A 20,616-nucleotide genomic window follows, 5' to 3' on the forward strand; every position below is an offset into this window, starting at 1 on the left:
CTGCGATTATTTCAATTTTAATGCACTTTTATATGGCCATTATGTCTATGGATTGGTACATTTGATTCATTTCCGTGCATTAGTCCATTTTAATGTTTCATTCAAAATTCAACATTTTGTTTTGTGTCATCAATCAAAAACATTAAAATTTTCATATTTTGAAAAGTTTCATTAAGAAACACATGTTGATAAGCATTCTAAACACATAGGACTGAAAGGTTCTCAATTTCACATGACCTTCAATCTGCAAACTGCAGATATAGTAAATGAGGAATAAAAACAACATGACTTGTGTTTCACTTCCATTACAGAAATCAGAGATGCACCAGAAGGGACAAGAGTATGCTCAAGGAAGACAGGTATGTTTTGATGTAAAAGAAGAAAAATAAAATAAAAATAATAATAATATTAAATATAATATGAAATATTAATATTATTTTACATACAAACCTATAATATTACGTGCTATCCAAAATAATTAACTAATTACATTATTTAGAAAATAAAAAATAAAGGTCTGGAAAAGGGAAAACATGTCTGAAAAAAGGACAGGAGAGCAAGAAAAAGTGGTGTTGGAAAGTTCCCCAGCATTTAATTCTGGTAAGTTTTTTTAATGCAGTCTTCCTTTTATGCATGTCATGTTTACAATTACTCCTTAAAACCATTTTTGACAGTGGTCTAATCAAATATATAACTATGTTTGATTTGTTTTTAAGGCAAAAGACACCCTGATATCAGAATTACACTGATTGGGGGTCGAAATTTATTTGGTAAAGAAGAAAGTGGAAAAAGTTTAGTAGGAAACATCATTCTGGGAAGAAGCGCTTTTGTTGTTGGAAAAAGAACTGCACGGTCTGTCCGAGCAGAGGGAGAAGTACATGGAAGACATGTGACTGTGGTTGACACCCCAGGATGGTGGTGGCATTATGCTGTGGAAGATACTCCAAAGTTTGATAGACTGGAAATCACAAGAGGCCCAACACTGTGTCCCCCTGGACCTCATGCTTTCCTTCTGGTCATTCCTATAGATTCAGGTTTTCCAAAAATCTACAGAACAGCTTCGGAGGGACAGCTTGAGTATTTTTCTGAGAAAATCTGGGGATACACTATTGTGTTGTTCAGCTCTATTGCTACAGACAATACAATAACTTTAAAAAAGAGCTTAAGATTTTGGCCAGATCTCCTATGGCTTCTAAAAAAATGTCAAAACAGAATGCATGTCCTTAATATTAGGAACAGCAATGAGAGCACTCAAGTGATCAAACTGCTGGAAAAAATTGAGAAAATGGTGGCCCAAAACAATGGCAACTATTTTGAAAGTACCCCTGTAAATGATGAGAGCGAGAAAATAACAGAGGAAAGAGTCAAACAAAGAATTCTTGTTGGGAGGAAACATGGAGCTGAACTTCAAGCATCCATTAAAGGTATGCATTACTGTCACTTTATTTATAAATGTAGTAAATGTCCAATTTAGTAATAGAAGATTAAGAAAATCTTTCACTGACTGATATATTATGCAACAATTTAATGAAAGAGCATTTTTTCAACAAAGCTATCATGAGATCACTGGTATTAATCCAAAATACTCACCAATGCACAATCAGCAAAAAATATAAACTGTCCCTCTTCTGTTTAGATGAGAAAAAACATCTAACTGATATACGCATTTTGATGCTTGGAGCATCATGGGCTGCAAAGAGCTCAGCAGGCAATGTTATTCTGGACAAAGATGTTTTTGAAGTTGACGAGTCAAGAACAACCGTGTCCTGTGCAGTAGGTAATGGTAAAGTACATGGAAGAAAGCTGACAGTTGTCGACACTCCAGGCTGGTACTGTCACAGTTTACTTGAAAAGACATCAGTGATTGACAAACTGGAGATTAGACGTAGTGTGAGTCTTTGTCCTCCTGGCCCACATGTAATTCTATTAACTGTTCCCATTGCCATAGCATTTAACAAGCCTTATCAAATAGCTGTGGAAAAACAAATGGGTCTTTTAGGAAAGAAGGTCTGGAACCATACAATTGTGCTGTTCACCAGAGGAGACTGGCTTGGGGATACAACCATTGAGGAACGTGCTGAAATAGAAGGAGAGCATCTTGAGTGGCTAATGGAACAATGTGGGAACAGGTACCATGTTTTTAACTGTAAGGATCACACTGACAGCACTCAAGTCACAGAACTCCTTGAGAAGATCGAGGAAATGGTAATGATAAATAACGGTTGTCATTATGCACCTGAAATTGAGAACGACCCATCTATTGAACTTGACATGAAGCTCAAAATAGCCAAAACCAACATGTTGAAAGTGAGGAAGAAAAGAGATATCCTTCAAGTGCTGCAAAATGGTACAAATATTTTTTTTTCTTAAAGGGGCATAAAATGCTATAACTCATTTTTTTGTGTTTTTTTTTAAAGATGTGTGATCACGTATGTGACAATGTCAGCATGCATTATTTTTAATTTAAAAAGGACAGTTTTTCAATGCAGACTTACAAATGCAAAACAGCTAACACATTCTGCCACTTTTTTCTTAAAACTAGACAAGAAATACAATCTCTCAGAAATGAGAATCGTGCTTCTTGGAGGAGAAGGAGCTGGAAAGACTATGACAGGAAACATAATTTTGCAAGGAAATGTTTTTGGGGACACGTCAGCAGAGGTATTTAATCAAAAAAGTGTTACATTTTACTTCAAGAATATTATTGATATAATCGGGTTCTGATTCTGATTACAAAGTGTACTATTAATTTTGGTTTTAAAGACCTCATATATACTTGAAATATTTCAAAATCTCAACACAGTGATTATATATACTATAGATTATTATTATACCACGCCTACTATTCTCTTTAGGACTTTAAAAAAAGACAATGTGTGATGCAACAAAAGAAAGTTGAGGGATATCAAATCTCTGTGGTAAAAACACCAAACAGTTCCAATTTTACTGTGGAAAACGCAAAAGAAATTTTGCGCAGTGTAACAGTGTGTTCACCAGGCCCACATGCATTCCTGTTAGTGCTACCTCTGCGTGAATCTTTTACAAAGAAAACTCAACAAACAGTGGAAGATGTCATGAACATTTTCGGGGAGAATGTTTGGAGACACACTGTGATTGTTTTCAGTTATGGACACTGGTTGAGGGACAGAGCAGTTGAAGAATACATTGCATGTGAAGGAGAAGCATTACAAGAGTTGGTAAGAAAGTGCGGAAACAGATATTATGTGCTAGTTAATACCTGGGCTAATAGATCTCAAGTCCAAAATTTAATTAGGATGATTGAATTAATGATGGCAAGAAACAGAGGTGAATACTTCACTCTAAAAAAGAAAGAAGAAAAGATGCCAACAAAGACATTGACAGAAGAGGAATGGAATAAACGTGAAGATGAACTCATAGAGAGAATGCTGGATGCAGCAGTGGTGGATCTGGATGCAGAGTACAAGCCACCATCTGCCAAAAAAAGAAGGTCAAGCCTTCAAAGGACAATAAATTGTAAGTTTTTGTTTTTCATAATTAAGTCACCATATACCTGTACCTGAGGAATTAATTAAAATGTAATTGTTTTTTGCTCTAACAGTTAACACACCAGACAAACAAACAAATCCCTAACCAATCTCAAATTTTTGTATTTTCAGTGAGTGGAGATTCATTGTCTGACAGCACCAGTGTAGATGGAGCTGACCATCTAAACTCTAAGGCCAAAGTATTTCAATGGCTGTGGCATCCAAGAAATGATGCTACATCATCTGGCTATGACACAATAAGCATTACATCAAGTTCTGTGGGGATAAATGAACTGAGTCTTCAAGAACTCAGGAAAGTGGACATGGAAAGTGAACATGGAAAGTGGTAAAGATTATATTACATAGACACTATCCAATGCATTTCACGTAAATGTTATTCCATAACAGATTACAAATGATAATTGTATAACAATGGTTCTCAAACTGTGGTACGTGTAGGACTGCACAATTAATCGAATTTCTAATCGCAATAACTATTACGGATGTCACAATTACATAGTCGTTCAAAGCAGCAATTAATCGTTCAAAGTCCGCTTATGTTATTCTTTTTTTATTTCTACATGTTATCTTAAGGATTTTTCCATTGTTTTAATTTTAGTTTTATTCTTTTGCCTATTGCACTGGTTCTCAAACTGTGGTACGTGTAGGGCTGCACAATTAATCGAATTTCTAATCGCAATAACAATTACGGATGTCACAATTACATAGTCGTTCAAAGCCGCAATTAATCGTTCAAAGTCCGCTTATGTTATTCTTTTTTTATTTCTACATGTTATCTTAAGGGTTTTTCCATTGTTTTAATTTTAGTTTTAGTATAACATTATAATACCATGCATATTTTTAAGAGAAACCAATCTGATGTATAGTTGACATTTGAGGCTTAATACTATAGAAAAGCTATAAAAATTTTTCAGTTAGTGTTTTCAGCTCGTTTATTTTCATATAAAAATATGGCATGCAGTTGCTTCAAACAAAGGTGTAAACATCATTGATTTAATCGCAAATTAATCATCGCAATTACAATTTCAAAGGAATAATCGACAATTATGATTTTTGTCATAATCGTGCAGCCCTAGGTACGCGTATTTGATAGAAATCAAATATTATTAAATATATAAAAATAAAATATGAACAAAAATATCATCTTTATTCAACAATTTGTCTCCTCAGCGTCACCCTGGTGCCATTTTGGAGAGTATTACAACACATGCACGTGCTTTGATTTGAACGTAAACAAGGCGCAGCGCATGCGTGTTCTGTGTCAGCAGAACTAAAAAAATGGCACCAGAGTGACGCGGAGATGAATTGTTGAATAAAGTCGTTATTTTTGTTTTCTTTGCGCATAAAATTTATTCTCGTAGCTTCATAAAATTACGGTAGAACCACTGATGTCACATGGACTGTTTTAACGATGTCCTTGCAACGTTTCTGTGCCTTGATCTTGTAAGGACCCTTGCTGTCTATGGGAGGGTCAGAAAGCTCTCGAATTTCATAAAAAATATCTTAATTTGTGTTCCGAAGATGAACGGAGGTCTTTCGGGTTTCGAACAACATGAGGGTGAGTAATTAATGACAGAATTTTCATTTTTGGGTGAACTATCCCTTTAATAGCTGATCGAACCTCCTTTAGCAGCAATGACTTCAAGCAAGCGCTTTTGGTAGCTGTGGAGCAGACCTGCACAATGTTCAGAAGGAATTTTGACCATTCCTCTTTAGAAAACTGCTTCAGCTCAGACATATTTGTAGAATGTCTGGTGTGAACAGCTCTCCTGAGGTCATTCCACAGCATCTCTATGGGGTGTAGCGTCTGGACCAATCAGACACACCATTTTTCTTTTGATTTAACAAATCAATTATTCATTAGATTAACAAACATTCACAGACCCCTCACCCAATAAACATACTGGGTGCCAAGATGTCTGTGAACGAGGCCCAGGACCCTGGTTACCATGGCAACCACGACACCTTTACTAGACCAGATAAACTTTACAACCTAATGGCATGTTGAGAGTTCTCCCTCTCACTACATTTTCCATAGGAAAGACACATAATGCACAGCAAAATGGACTCTTCTCTAATTAATTCATAGGAAAACCTTTCTGTGAATGAACACACATCTCCTCAGGACATTGTGTATACCATTACTGCTCTTGTATAATTGTCTTTTGAATTGTATACTTTTTTGTGTTCGTGTCATGATAGATCACTAGTTAATATAACCCCACAGATACAATGTTTGGGCTCTTTGAATTTGTCTTCTGATGATCTAAATGAGCATTTATATTATATGTGGGAACAATATATTAGTGTTCTAAGAATCTTTAGTAATTTTGATTCGAGTTCCATATGCAAATTACCATGCTCTCACATAAATGGTCATAAAACTCCCCAGTTTTTCCAACCTCCCGCTTAGAATTTCAGTCTTTCTCATTGGACAAGCCCATCCTGAGAGGCGTGAATCTTCTCAGACCTTAAAAGGCTCACGCACAGTTCCGCCCATTTTCCTGTTGTTCTTCTTCTGCTAAGAAGCGTGTTGGAGCCTGAGCTCATTTAATTCTATCCCAACTTAAAGTAACATTAAAACCGAACATGTATTTCTGACAGGCAAAATGCCGCTTCTAATGTAAAAACAGGAAAATGGGGATGCCATAAACAGTCAAATACATAATACACAATCAGCTTACCTCATCTTTTGTGGTCAAAACTGACTGCATCCACACAAGCAGCGTGCATGTGATAGGATGTCAGCTGAATATGCTGCTTTAGCAAATTGCGCTGCTGTTCAATGTATCTTTAAAGTAGATCTTCGCTTAATAGCATGAAGAGCAAATATTGACACGGACTGAAATAGATTTAAACTCTCTTTGATACAGACACACTCTGTGCGTGTTATTGTTTTCATGTTTATTAAGTTTCGAGCAAGAATGCAAATTTCCCTGAATATCCCAATGATGGCAAACGTGCCATTATTTTTTTACAACAGGTCAACAAAAAAGGTAATAATAAATTAACATTTTACATGTTAAATGTAGCCTACATTTTAAACAGAATATTGTCATGTTTGTTCTATTTTGCAACGAAATAATAGTTCCAACGAAATCCGTATCATCTGATGTGCGTCTCCAAGCAACATACAGCGGTGTTTCATTAGTGAACGAATCTGCGGCTTTGAATGATTTGAAGAGTCAGTGATTAAATAACCCATTCATAACTAGGCCTACAGCATTTTGCTTCATTACTGAATGAATGACGCGACGCCTGGCTCATTAAGACAACGACTTGCCGCCACCTATTGGCGGTTTTATTTTTAAATCTACAAGTATCACTTCAATTTGCCATAATGTATTGCTTTATTTATTATATTAATAATACACTTAATGGAATGTTAAGAATATGACATAAAACACTGCATACAATTAATAAGAATAGAAAATACTTGCCTCTATAAAGGTAAAAAATGCACCTGTAAATCAATTAAAGGGGGCAAATATTGTCCTTTAATAGAAAAGGTGTAACTGCGGTCTAAGTGGAAGAGAGGGGGTACGCAGAAGAATGTTAAATGCCCCAGTGGGGGTACGCTGCTGTAAAAAGTTTGAGAACCACTGACCTATTGTATTTGACTGCCATACTTGTCACAATATACCAAAATAAAATCTGTCAAAGTCAGTTGAAATGTAAAATAACTTATGAATCCTAACACTAAAATGAATTCAACTATGAAAGCAGTTATAGTAAAAATTAATAATGTCACTCATGTCATAGATTGAAAACCGAATGCTAAATAAACTGCATAGTCATTTGGAATTAGGGAGATTTTTTGCATCCTCCCACTGTTCTTCACAAGAGTCCCAAGGCAGACACTACAGCTCCAGCTGAAGACAGAGCCATGTTTCACATGGGTTAAACTTGTAGCGCTGACTCTGTTGTAGCCGGCGTATGAACCAATGAGGTTTCACTTGAGCTGCGACTTCTTGTCACTTTTTCTCATCAAATAAACATCACTTTTACCTTCATCTCACTCTTGAAGGTGGTTGAGGCAAGAAATAGAAATCAAATATTATTAAATATATAAAAATAAAATATGAACAAAAATATCATCTTTATTCAACAATTTGTCTCCTCAGCGTCACCCTGGTGCCATTTTGGAGAGTATTACAACACATGCATGTGCTTTGATTTGAACGTAAACAAGGCGCAGCGCATGCGTGTTCTGTGTCAGCAGAACTAAAAAAAATGGCACCAGAGTGACGCGGAGATGAATTGTTGAATAAAGTCGTTATTTTTGTTTTCTTTGCGCATAAAATTTATTCTCGTAGCTTCATAAAATTACGGTAGAACCACTGATGTCACATGGACTGTTTTAACGATGTCCTTGCAACGTTTCTGTGCCTTGATCTTGTAAGGACCCTTGCTGTCTATGGGAGGGTCAGAAAGCTCTCGAATTTCATAAAAAATATCTTAATTTGTGTTCCGAAGATGAACGGAGGTCTTTCGGGTTTCGAACAACATGAGGGTGCGTAATTAATGACAGAATTTTCATTTTTGGGTGAACTATCCCTTTAATAGCTGATCGAACCTCCTTTAGCAGCAATGACTTCAAGCAAGCGCTTTTGGTAGCTGTGGAGCAGACCTGCACAATGTTCAGAAGGAATTTTGACCATTCCTCTTTAGAAAACTGCTTCAGCTCAGACATATTTGTAGAATGTCTGGTGTGAACAGCTCTCCTGAGGTCATTCCACAGCATCTCTATGGGGTGTAGCGTCTGGACCAATCAGACACACCATTTTTCTTTTGATTTAACAAATCAATTATTCATTAGATTAACAAACATTCACAGACCCCTCACCCAATAAACATACTGGGTGCCAAGATGTCTGTGAACGAGGCCCAGGACCCTGGTTACCATGGCAACCACGACACCTTTACTAGACCAGATAAACTTTACAACCTAATGGCATGTTGAGAGTTCTCCCTCTCACTACATTTTCCATAGGAAAGACACATAATGCACAGCAAAATGGACTCTTCTCTAATTAATTCATAGGAAAACCTTTCTGTGAATGAACACACATCTCCTCAAGACATTGTGTATACCATTACTGTTCTTGTATAATTGTCCTTTGAATTGTATACTTTTTTGTGTTCGTGTCATGATAGATCACTAGTTAATATAACCCCACAGATACAATGTTTGGGCTCTTTGAATTTGTCTTCTGATGATCTAAATGAGCATTTATATTATATGTGGGAACAATATATTAGTGTTCTAAGAATCTTTAGTAATTTTGATTCGAGTTCCATATGCAAATTACCATGCTCTCACATAAATGGTCATAAAACTCCCCAGTTTTTCCAACCTCCCGCTTAGAATTTCAGTCTTTCTCATTGGACAAGCCCATCCTGAGAGGCGTGAATCTTCTCAGACCTTAAAAGGCTCACGCACAGTTCCGCCCATTTTCCTGTTGTTCTTCTTCTGCTAAGAAGCGTGTTGGAGCCTGAGCCGGTGCAGGCTGACTGGCTCCGACACATAGCCAGTCAGCCTGCAAAGTTAAAATTTTATTTTTCCTCTCACATTTGAACTAAAAACAGATGCCAAAAATAAGACAAAGATTAGGCATAATTTATTAGAGGTGTGAGACTTTTGAAGCAATTACAGTACAAATCGGGAGCAAAAACAAAAAGCATATTAATCATATTCCCCTTAATCTGTTTCGCTGTGACATTTTACTTTATCTAATTTATCTTCTTTAATCTACTCCATCCTTTAAGGCTTTTGTAACACTTTCTTAAAAGCCCCCGCCATGCCAATAACAACATATGTTCAAAGTCCAGAGCTACTTAACAAACAGCAACAGCGAGAAATGCAGCCAAGCAGGTCTGTGAATCTGTAGATTTACTTTATCACAATGCAGAAGCTGCTTGCTTTCCTTTTAACTCAAAAAAACTTGACCACTAAAGCCAAAAAGAAACAATCAACAACATGGTCACACACAAAGTTAAAATTTGATTTTTCCTCTCACATTTGAACTAAAAACAGATGCCAAAAATAAGACAAATATTAGGCATAATTTATTAGAGGTGTAAGACTTTTGAAGCAATTACAGTACAAATCGGGAGCAAAAACAAAAAGCATATTAATCATATTCCCCTTAAGCTGTTTCACTGTGACATTTTACTTTATGTAATTTATCTTCTTTAATCTACTCCATCCTTTAAGGCTTTTGTAACACTTTCTTAAAACAGTGCGCAAACATACATCTACTCAACCTGAACCTATAAACACTGATTATCATAATGCTTTATTCAGCATTATGCACAGTCAACTGAATCAGATCAAGTAAGTAAAGTATAATATTTATTCTATGAGTCCTTAGAGGGACACAAACTATAAAATAAGCTAAGCTATTCTGCTATCATGACCATATATCTTTCTCTTTCTCTTATGCCAAGATAGTGTAATAATAATGACTGAGGGGTGAATTCAAAAATTAAGAATGAATTGCATTATTTATTTGATTTAGCACCCGATCTGACTAAAGGAATTATGTAGCGTACTTTACTGAAACTGTACAGCATCAGTCTAATATTGTGATCTATACACCTGAATCAGCTCTTTAAAATGCTGGAAGTGTCTTGACTGCACCGTGGGTGGATATATGCCTAGATATGGAGAATGTTTTTCTCCATCATTTGACCATCATTCGATAATTATTTCTGCTGCACCTTTTTGGGCTACTGGCTTATGATGCAGCATTATTTTAGAGCATTAACTCCTGGTTAAGCTGGACTGCAAAGTGAAAAAGACACATGCATTTCCATCTCTGCATATTTTTCACTGCCACCTGTAATAAGTTTTATTAGTTTTATAACAAAAAGGGGAAGGAGAAAGAAGGGGAAAAGCCTGAATAGTGTCAATGCTGCATGCATACAAATATGACTGTACTCCATCCTGTTCCCAACGGGCTATTTTTAAAGATGCTTAATGAGCTCAGGGATGGGTCTGACAGCCCAGGACGGCCGGCTGACAGGGTCAAGGTGCACAGGGGCCTGGTGACTCAGCCTACAGTAACAAGACCAAAAACACTGATTACGCCGAAACACTCACACACACTGGATACTGGAATAGCATGACAGCTGCTGGCTGACTATAAATTTTAGTGTAACATAACAATTAACACATGATCTCACAGGGCTACAGAACACATAATGTCTCATCTTGGGCAGCATGCTCTTATACGTCAATAAATGACATCTCATTAAGGGCCCGGTGGGAGTTGACTGTTTTTTTTATAGATGAGTCAACATTACAAATGCTTGGCCAGAAGGTAGATTTTACAATAATTGAAGATGCTGTAGGCAGAACAACATTAAGATAAGAATAATTCAAAATCACCACAAAGAGGTGCCTCATAATTATTTCAGAAATTAAATAAGATCTTCCACGAGGATTGTTTTGTTGCAAAATGCAATGTTCAGGAGCAGAGATTGAAGGAAAACCAATCTAGTTTCTGTCTGTTTAACGCTGCACTCCATTAAAAATCAGACATGAGTTATTCCTACTTCTTCTGAAAAAAATGTAGGGAAACAAATTAAGGAAACAAAGTGAATAGAAAGAATATAAATAAATGAATAGAAAGTTCTTGTTTTCCACTCCTGTTTCTGCAAAGGTTTGCTAAACTGAAATTTATTATGTAATACAGAAACTCAGACTTATTTTTTAGTGAAATTACAGCCACTTTATTTGCTTAAAACTGAATGTTTATCATTAAAGGGTTAATTCGCCCAAAAATTTTAATTCTGTCATTAATTACTCACCCTCATGTCGTTTCAAACTCGTAAGACCTTCGTTCATCTTCGGAACACAAATTAAGATATTTTTGATAGAATCTGAGAGCTGTACTGAAACTACGGAACTGAAATGTTCCCAAGTCCAGAAACGTAGCAAGGAGATCGGTAAAATAATTCATGTGACATCAGGGGTTCATCCGCAATTATACGAAGCTACGAGAATACTTTTTGTGCACAAAAGAAAAAAAAAAGACTTTATTCAACAATTTGTCTAAAGTAGTTTTTTTTTTTCCTTTTGCGCACAAAAAGTATTCTAGTAGCTTCGTATAATTGTGGATGAACCACTGATGTTACATGGATTATTTTACCAATCTCCTTGCTACGTCTCTGGACTTGGGAACATGTCAGTTGCGTTGCTGTCTATGGAGGGTCAGACAGCTCTCAGATTCCATCAAAAATATCTTAATTTGTCTTTCGAAGATGAACTTACGGGTTTTGAAACGACACGAGGGTGAGTAATTAATGACAGAATTTTCATTTTTGGGTGAACTAACCCTTTAATTGTATATCTTCCTGGGTGCTGCCATGTTCACATTAATTTCCTTCCAATACAACTTTACAAGTTTCAAGTTAAAGGTCCAAATTTAAATGACACTAATGCACTTTTCTAAGTAGGTAGTTGAAAATGACCAAAGATTGTGAGTTCCATAACATTAGAACGACTTAAAACAACTGACACAATTTATTAAACAAATCCAATCAGCTGCAAATTAAGCCATCAAATAGTAATGAATAATAATCAATCTGTTTTGTAACCGTATTTAGCTCTCTAAAACACAACTGACAACTGTACTTTAGTATATTCTGAATTCTAGTATAACTGAAGTCACATAAAAACAAAAACATCTGTCATTTTAACTTATTTTTGTTTTTAAAAAATATTAAAAAAATAAAATAAAATAAAATAAATGTAAACTAATTTATGAATAAATAAATACTTTTCTCAACAACAGCAGCAACATACTGTCTCTCCAACAGGTAGTGTTGCTCCACCACAGGGGATCTGACCAGAATCCCCAAACAAGCATGACACAGCAGTGGTAATTAAGCAGAAACCGATTAATCTCTAGCACAGCGAGAGCGTAATAAAACTAACAGGCATGAAATGAGGACTGCCATGTCATTAGCCGAGGACTCCGCCCCCACTGGCTTGTTTGGGCCCAAGCTCATTATGGGTAGGGATAATGTACCAGTGGAGCTCCTTAGGTTGAGAAACTTACACTAACCTCTGGCCCTCTGCCTGTCTGTCATTTATTGAGCTACAATGTGATACTTAATATAGAAAAGGCTTTTCAATTCAGACACAACCGGTTGTGTTTAGGTGGGATTTGAATTGTAGGATATGAATCTATATCACAGTGTCACTGTTTTGCTGCACTGGATGAACATTTGGGATGTGAAAGAAAGAATTTATGCGTATAATCCATTACAGACAATCCTATTATTCCATTGTGCCGTTCTATCACAGCTCCATAAAGACATCAATCCAACGAGTCACAATCCAGCTACTCTGACATGCAATCTAGAAAATGGAGTGCTTATTCTTATTTCATGATGCGATCAATCCTGGATTCCAACCATAAATAACATCTCAAAAAGCAACATCACACACAATGTCTTAAAAAACGTTTAGCCTTAAAAAATTATTAGTAACAACAGTTTCTCTGACTTACTAAGAGAGAGGCTGATTTCAGATTTTGTGCTTTTTCTATACATGAACTGGTTTGCAGTGGCAAATAACTAAAAAAGTTTGGTATTAATATGAAAAACAAAGCACACTAACAAGATATTTTCTACCCATCTATAGGATGGAAGAAAACATCAAACTAGCTTCTGGCTCAGCGTTAAGAAATGGCACTCATGCGGGTGACTTCTGGGAAAGATCTAAGACTTATGATGAACAATATATATATTGATTTACTCTCTATTTGTCACCAATTATAGGTCTTTGCTTATCAATGCAGAGGGATTAAGATGTGCACTGAGCTACTTTATAAACGAGTCAGTCTCTGTGAAATAGGATTGAAGCCCCTGGGCTAAAAGGAACGGTTTAACTACAAGCTCCAGTAGTTACAAATTGGCAATAATATGATGAAGCTGGCTATGGTCTCCCAGAGACGTGTTTTTACAGTATTCCGGGAACAAAAGTTGTTTTGAAAGACCCTGTGGAATGCCTGAAGGGCCACCAGTGCAGTTTGAGAGGTTATGTGGCCCTCAAGCCCATGCTAATAAGACACTCGCATATAAAGGCTGTGCAAAAGTTGCCTTGTGAAAAAGGTTTATTGCACTTAGCAAAAACACTCTGCACAGCAGGAGTGTAGAGAAAGGAGGGAGGTACTCTACCCCAAAACCTTTTTCTTAAGTAATATTTGGATGCAAAAATTGCTCATCAACATCATTTATTTATTTAGCTTGTCTGCTAGGTATAATTATTAAACTGCCTGACATAAATGAGGATTTGTCAAAATTGCAAGATTTATTACCGTTTTGGTAGCACATATACAATAACTGTATAATTTACAGAAATATTAAAAATTTTCTTTACCATTTAAAAAACATTTAAAAAATCATATGTGCAAAAAAATGTATGATTAAAATAAATTGCCTGACACATATGAGGCTGTCGTCATAAATGTAATATTTGTGACTGCCTTGGTAGCATCAAAAAGTGTTTATACATCTATTGTTCTTCTGGAATTGTATCATTTCAACTGTAAAATTTACAGACATATTTCAAAATTTCTTTGTAAGGAAAATCTAACATTTAAAAAAATATATAATTTATAGGTGCAAAAATATTATATGTAAAAAAATGTTTTTTTAATAATTAAATGTAAAAATTTGACATTTAGAAATGTAGAAATAATATTTAGAAATATATTAAAAACTATAAATGCAAATAAAACATTTTGGTATAATTACATTTAATTTAGTATATTTAAATTATATTTAATCTTCCTTCATAATGGTTTAAAATATAGTTAAAGTGTACATTTTTTATTTTATTTCATATTTTATTATTCATAGAATTTTCTGTTGAAAACAAAATCAAGGGGCTTAATCCTAGCAAGCAGAAAACACCCTTACTGTTCAGTCCTGCAATTAAAGTTATATTTCAATGAAAAAAAAAAGTGTGATTAAAAAGGACAATTTTTTACCTAATATTAGCATTCCAATTGTTCATTTGAGAGGTTCCATTATGGTTAGAATGCTAGAATGAAGAAGATTTTGGAACAGAGCTCATGTGTTAAAAAGTGGGTGGCTGAAAGTGAGAGAAAGAGAGAGGGTATCAGCATAACCAGCAGCCCTCTGCATATGACAGGAACAGGTTGGCAGCATACAGTCTGAGTTCAGCTTAGCATAATTCTTGTCTCAGTCTGTGGCGGGAGAGGGAGCGTTGTGGGAACAGGGTGGCATATGCTGCCCCACACCATGTTCTGGCAGCCTGACGCTCTGCACACATTTGTAAACTGTAAGGAGAAGGGGAGCAGGTGAAACTACAGCAGTCTGTCTTTTCTGTCACTTAGCAAGGTTTATACTACGCTCCCTGAAAGTGTTACTGAGACTGTCTATGCCAGCGTTTATTCTGAACGTGATGTCTCTATAATGACTGACCTGTGGTAAAAACAGTTGGCCGCAGTAGGGTTTTCCATTACTGTGGAATTCCTGCTTATCATAAAAGTACTTTTGCATGTTTAACTGTGTACAATTAAACTATGCAAACTTCTTTCCCTTTTACACTTTGTATTCACATCAGCACGCACAGATTCTAGCACCTTTACGGAAAAACAGTCTCCTGAGCTCAACACTCAGACAAGCAGAACACAGACTGTCAGATGCTCTAAAACATAACACAAAATTTTGAAACAAAGAAAAGCCTTTAAGATTGCACAAACAATATTCCACATCCATATTCAACACTATGTATGTCTGTAAATGCATGTTTGTTTGTGTGAATGTTAAAGGAATAGTTCACCTAAAAATGAAAGTTACTCTATGCCATTGCTCACTCCTCCTCATGTTCCATGTTCCACCTTTAACATTCTTCGGGGAAGTACTGTATATTTAATACTTTCAGCATATTAAAAATCTAGTTCAGATTTTGTCATCTTATATGTCATGCGATGGTGATTAATGCCAAGTTCCAAAATGACATGCAAATCCATGAATGTTGAGATAAAGGAAAAAAAACAGGCATCTGAAAGTTACGATTGACAATTGGCCCTTCGAAAAAACCTGCCCTCCTTAGTTACTGTTGCTATGTCCGACAAGCCATGCCGCTCTCACACTACATGCCATATTCTCACGCAGTGAAAAATACATCGCGGAGCAAAGAGGAAACTGACAATGCGCCAACAGACAAGACAGAGCTGGTTACTTCTGGTATGAAACAAGGTCTCAGGTGTCAAATTTTGTAATTTAGTAAGAAATTCAAACAATAAATACTGTTTTGTGGCTCTTTAATGTGTAGTGACAGATCACTGTAGCGCCTCAGTTCAAATGGTACATAAAACGATCGTCCTTTCATATTTACTTAAAGCATGAAATAAACATGAATGAACATCAGAATGTATTTTATTTAAACTGCGGAAAGATGTCAATGCACACCATTTTCAAGTTTAAGTCCACAGAAGTTAATCTACTCTCCGGTCTGATTAGTTTGTCAGACAAAATGGTGGATTTGGCATTATGACTGGTCAGATCGCCTGTCAATCAAGCTCTTAGTGAAGGGTCAATTAGCTGGGAAACTCTGGATGGTGCAGGCTAATAGGTCCTTTACCTGCAATCTGCTAGCAATCACATCATTTATTACACAGCACAAGCTGATTGGCCTGTGCTGATTCTGCAGCCAGTGAACTTGCTTGCTCAACATTTAAATAGACTGGTTCAGTGTTTGCTGAAAGCTGGCTGCTATTAAAGTTCATCCGAAACCATCCACCTCCCCCAGCACCACCTGTCTATCTGTAGATTTGTGTATGCCTATTCATGCAGCATATCTTACATGCTCACAGCAGCATGTCTGTGTATCTATTGGCAGTAGCAAGTCCATACTTGTTCTGCAGCAGCGTACGTAGCCTAGACCATTATGCTGCACCAGAAGCCTGTCCGAAATCAGTTTTAGAATGTACTGTAGTTTCAAATGTAAACTCGGCCTGAGATGTCATTGGTTTATAGGGTAGTAGACGTAGCCATTGAAAACTCAGAAAACTCAAAACATAGTGCACACATTTAATATTTGACCCTTCTTTTTTGCCATTTGGCATTATAATTCACCATTAAGTTTTATGGGAAAAAGTTGATCAGATTTAGCCCCACATCTTATTTTGGTTCACATATGTTTGGTTTACAGAAGAAAGAAAATTATAAGGGTTTGGAATGATGTGGGGCTGAAGAAAGGAAAAAGTTGTCATTCTTTGCAGAAACTGTTCCATTAAATGAATTCTAATAGGAACTCACATGGTATAGTACATCGGTCCATCCTTCCATGGTGATGCACTGGAAGACTGTGAGGATGGCAAAGAGGATGTTATCGAAATTGGTGATGCCGAAGTTGGGTCCTGTCCAGTACTCCCTACATATTGTTCCATTGGGACACACTCTTGAAGGACGTTCTGCTCCACATGGGTAATCACCAACTTTTTCTCCTGCACACACAAACAAACAGAAAACAAACCTTTATGTATTACATTACAGGCCTATTTCAATAATCATTACACATTTGGAAGGTAAATTAATGCAACCACTCTCTCCAATCAAACACACACACGCACACACACACACACACACACTCTCTCTCTCTCTCTTTCTCTCGGAGGCATATCACCTGCTGATGTTGCTGATTGAGGGGTGAAGCAGGCAGCAGCTGAGCACATGTTAGCAGCTCAGCTTCTTATTGAAAACCTCATCACCAAGACAAGCTAATTACATGCACTGTGTTGAACTAAAATAACTCGCACACACATATTACATTAACAACCTGTCAAGATCCCTCACACCATGAATACAGAAGTATAGTACATAAATACAAACATGTGCATACACACAAACACAGCCTCCAGCTGGAATAGCACAGTTTATGTCCTCATCTTCGAGAGTCGTGCTGTGCGGATACAATAGAAAAACATTTGCTCTTCAAGCTCTTTCAAGAAACGACTTTTTACCTCTTTCTGTGTCACAAAAGACCTTTAAAAATCACTCAGTGATTCAGGAGTCAGTGTGCTACACTTGCCTGCAGGATAAATCATGAAAACATCCGCTTTACAATGGCAATCAATGATATTTATTTTAAGAAATGTAATTACATTTGCTTCTATCAATCTATTATGTGGTACACTAGGATGTACTAAAGTCAGATGGTAATTGGAATTAGGGGTGGGAGTCAACAGGGACCTGGTGATATATTATATAGATATCTGGGTCATGATATGGGTGTTAATACAGCTCAAAAAATTGTGTAGATTAGCAGGGATTTTGAAACTGTTTGATGCAACGAACCCTCAAATATGATAATCCCCTTGCAAAGGACCCCCATCTTAAAATATGAAGGGGCAGGGTTTGCTCTGTTTGGTTAAAAACCCCTCACATCTATGTACTTACACACCAGAACACAATTAAATGCTAATAAACATCTACAATTAATGTGTTCATTAGGAGACAAGGAGAAAAACAGAGATGAAGAGAGAAAAAACACTAAGATCTGTCATGTCTCTCTCACTCACATTCAGTCTCTAGCTGCAAAGGAAACAGCAGTTTTGTGGGTAAATGTCAGTCAGTGAAAAGCGAGGCAGGTGGAGGAAATTTGCATAAACAAAAGAAAGAGCCTGAGAGGACCTCTGATCCAAACAGAGCTCTGCAAAAATCTTCTAGAGTTGTCTCTGTTTAACAATTGTTCAAATATATATTTTGTATTCATATTTTCATTAAAAAAGTTTTTTAACAACAGGTTTTGTTTCGCAAAGGCTTTATTGTGTAAATGGTGTCTTCACATTTTGTTTCTATCTTGTGATACCAGTGCGGGTTTCTTTCTGCTAGAGTGTCTTTATTATCTTCAATATAAACTGATAAGGAGTCGCTTTCTTTGGACTCTCTAAATTCGTTATTTAATGTGTGCTACAAAGGGCTGTTTTGAGATTGTGTGCTTTGAAACGTCTCTGACTGCAGTGGCTGTAAGATTTATTTCCTTGGTGCTCTCAAAGAAGCTTTTTAGTTTACACAACAGGAACTAACCTGTATCCACTTTAAAGCAGGTGAAGTGGAATTTGCCCATGTAGAACTCGACGCCGATGATGGCAAACATAACAATGGCAAAGAAGAGCAGCAGTCCAATCTGAAGAAGGGGAACCATGGCCTTCATAATGGACTTTAATACTACTTGAAGACCTAAAGAAAGAGAGAAACATTACATTGAGTTAAATGAATCATGGTTAGTCACTGTTAAATTGAAGTGTATTGTACTGCCAGACACTTACTTGGGATTCCAGACACCAGTTTGAGGGGTCTCAGCACTCTGACGGCCCGCAACGTTCTTAAGTCAAACTGCGAACCCAGTGTGGTTAAAATCCTGTCACAAATCCACAAACATGCAAAAGTCAATAGAAAGCAGAGACCATCATAGACACTGATTAATTCAGATTAGTGGACAAACAATACGGGCTGTTTAATTAATAAATTATTTAATTTGGACTGCTCCAGTCTTGGATATTTGGTTACATCCTTCATAGAAATAACCTCAAATATAAACATGAACAGTTAAATATAATAATTATAATTATATTTATGCTGGAGATGTTGCCACAGTTCTTCTGGATTTAGTCTGTCTCAGTTTGTTCTGTTTCTTCATGTCATTCCAGACAGACTGGATTATGATGAGATCAGATCTCAGTGTGGAGCACTGGCTGTTGTCAGACAAAAATCTCACTGGATTAGTGCAATTAATGGCAAAATGAATGTTTGGAAATGTAAACTGATATTTCCTACTGACACACTACAGCAAAATATAGAAATAAATGACTTAAAACCATTATTTAACTGTAGCTGGTGAAAATACTAGTGTTCTAATAATTATGGCCACCACTGTGTATCTTTATATATATACAGTGGGTACGGAAAGTATTCAGACCCCCTTAAATTTTTCACTCTTTGTTATTTCGGTGTTGTGTGTTCTGGGAAATCAGCATAACCTAATCTAATCTAATCTAATCCCATCACCACAGTGACACCGCCGAGATGACAGACATTAGATGTTGCCATGGCAATGTAGTTGGCTGGTGTAGCACACATGAGCCCGTGTGTCCTCAGGAGCACTGGAGTGGAACCAGCCGCACACTGCATGTGTGCAAAAGATCTTCCCATTAAATCAATCATCAACTTGCAGCAGGCCAATTGAGAAGCCTTATATAAAAGTTACAGTTCTTATGTATGCCAGAGGAGCATCTTTCTTCACTGACATGTGATCTAATTTGCTCATAAGACGAGAGAGAATAAGAGGATGAGAGACTGAAAGAAAGATGGATGTATGTGAAGAGGGAAGAGAGGATAGCAGCAGGGTTGGGGTGGAGGGATCATGCAGAGTACTGTGAGGCTGAGCAGACATGCCCCATTAAATATGATAGAGCTGCCGCAACACCCCCGCAGTCTATCTAACTCACTACCCAGAAAGGAGGAGGAAAGTTAGACAAGGAGGAAAAGTTAGCAAAGTTTTCAGCATTCTTTTTTTAATAAAGCTGACCTTTACAGAAAACGTAATCCTGTGTGGCGACAACAGCGCCCTCTGCTGGAGCTGTGCAGTCAGAGTCTGAGCTGTACATCTCGCAGGCATACACGCTAGGGACCACCAAGACATGCAGAGCCAATGCTCGAGAGAAAATAAAATAAAAGGTGACATAAAGAATGTTAATTCTTGCATCATAATCAGCATGTCACTGAAAATTTGGGAAAAAATTGTATTAAAACTTAATTTGTTTGTATTCAAAATTCTTACATTCTACCTAAAAATATGCAAAAAAACAAAACAAAACAATTTATTACATATATGGTGACATTTAATTAAAAATAAATAGCTATAATAAGCAGATTCTCTTAAAATATAACCTATATAATAAATATGAGTAATATATATGATTTACTTGTGTATACACTGTAAAAAACATACTTTTAGAAGTTGTGAATAAATCAAAGACTATTGGACTACGTTTAAAAAAATTTTTTTTTTTAAAAAGATCAGTACAGGTTGTTTAATTCT

At 36.5% G+C, this 20,616-nt stretch overlaps 1 protein-coding gene across 1 annotated transcript in view; it reads right to left on the bottom strand.

Annotated features, from left to right (window-relative positions):
• Positions 1-20,616, bottom strand: part of LOC107595700 (voltage-dependent N-type calcium channel subunit alpha-1B-like) — a 132,879-nt gene that overhangs the window by 64,860 nt on the left and 47,403 nt on the right. The window contains exons 4-7 of the mRNA XM_016286194.1: positions 18,845-18,936; positions 18,603-18,755; positions 16,833-17,020; positions 16,692-16,762 (exon numbers count right to left, since the gene is read on the bottom strand). Of these exons, the coding sequence (XP_016141680.1) occupies positions 16,692-16,762; positions 16,833-17,020; positions 18,603-18,755; positions 18,845-18,936 (504 nt within the window). The remainder of the gene's footprint in view (positions 1-16,691; positions 16,763-16,832; positions 17,021-18,602; positions 18,756-18,844; positions 18,937-20,616) is intronic.

Source organism: Sinocyclocheilus grahami, unplaced genomic scaffold (genome assembly GCF_001515645.1).
Source record: "Sinocyclocheilus grahami isolate Dianchi unplaced genomic scaffold, SAMN03320097.WGS_v1.1 scaffold207.1, whole genome shotgun sequence".
In the NCBI taxonomy this organism is placed as follows: domain Eukaryota; kingdom Metazoa; phylum Chordata; class Actinopteri; order Cypriniformes; family Cyprinidae; genus Sinocyclocheilus; species Sinocyclocheilus grahami.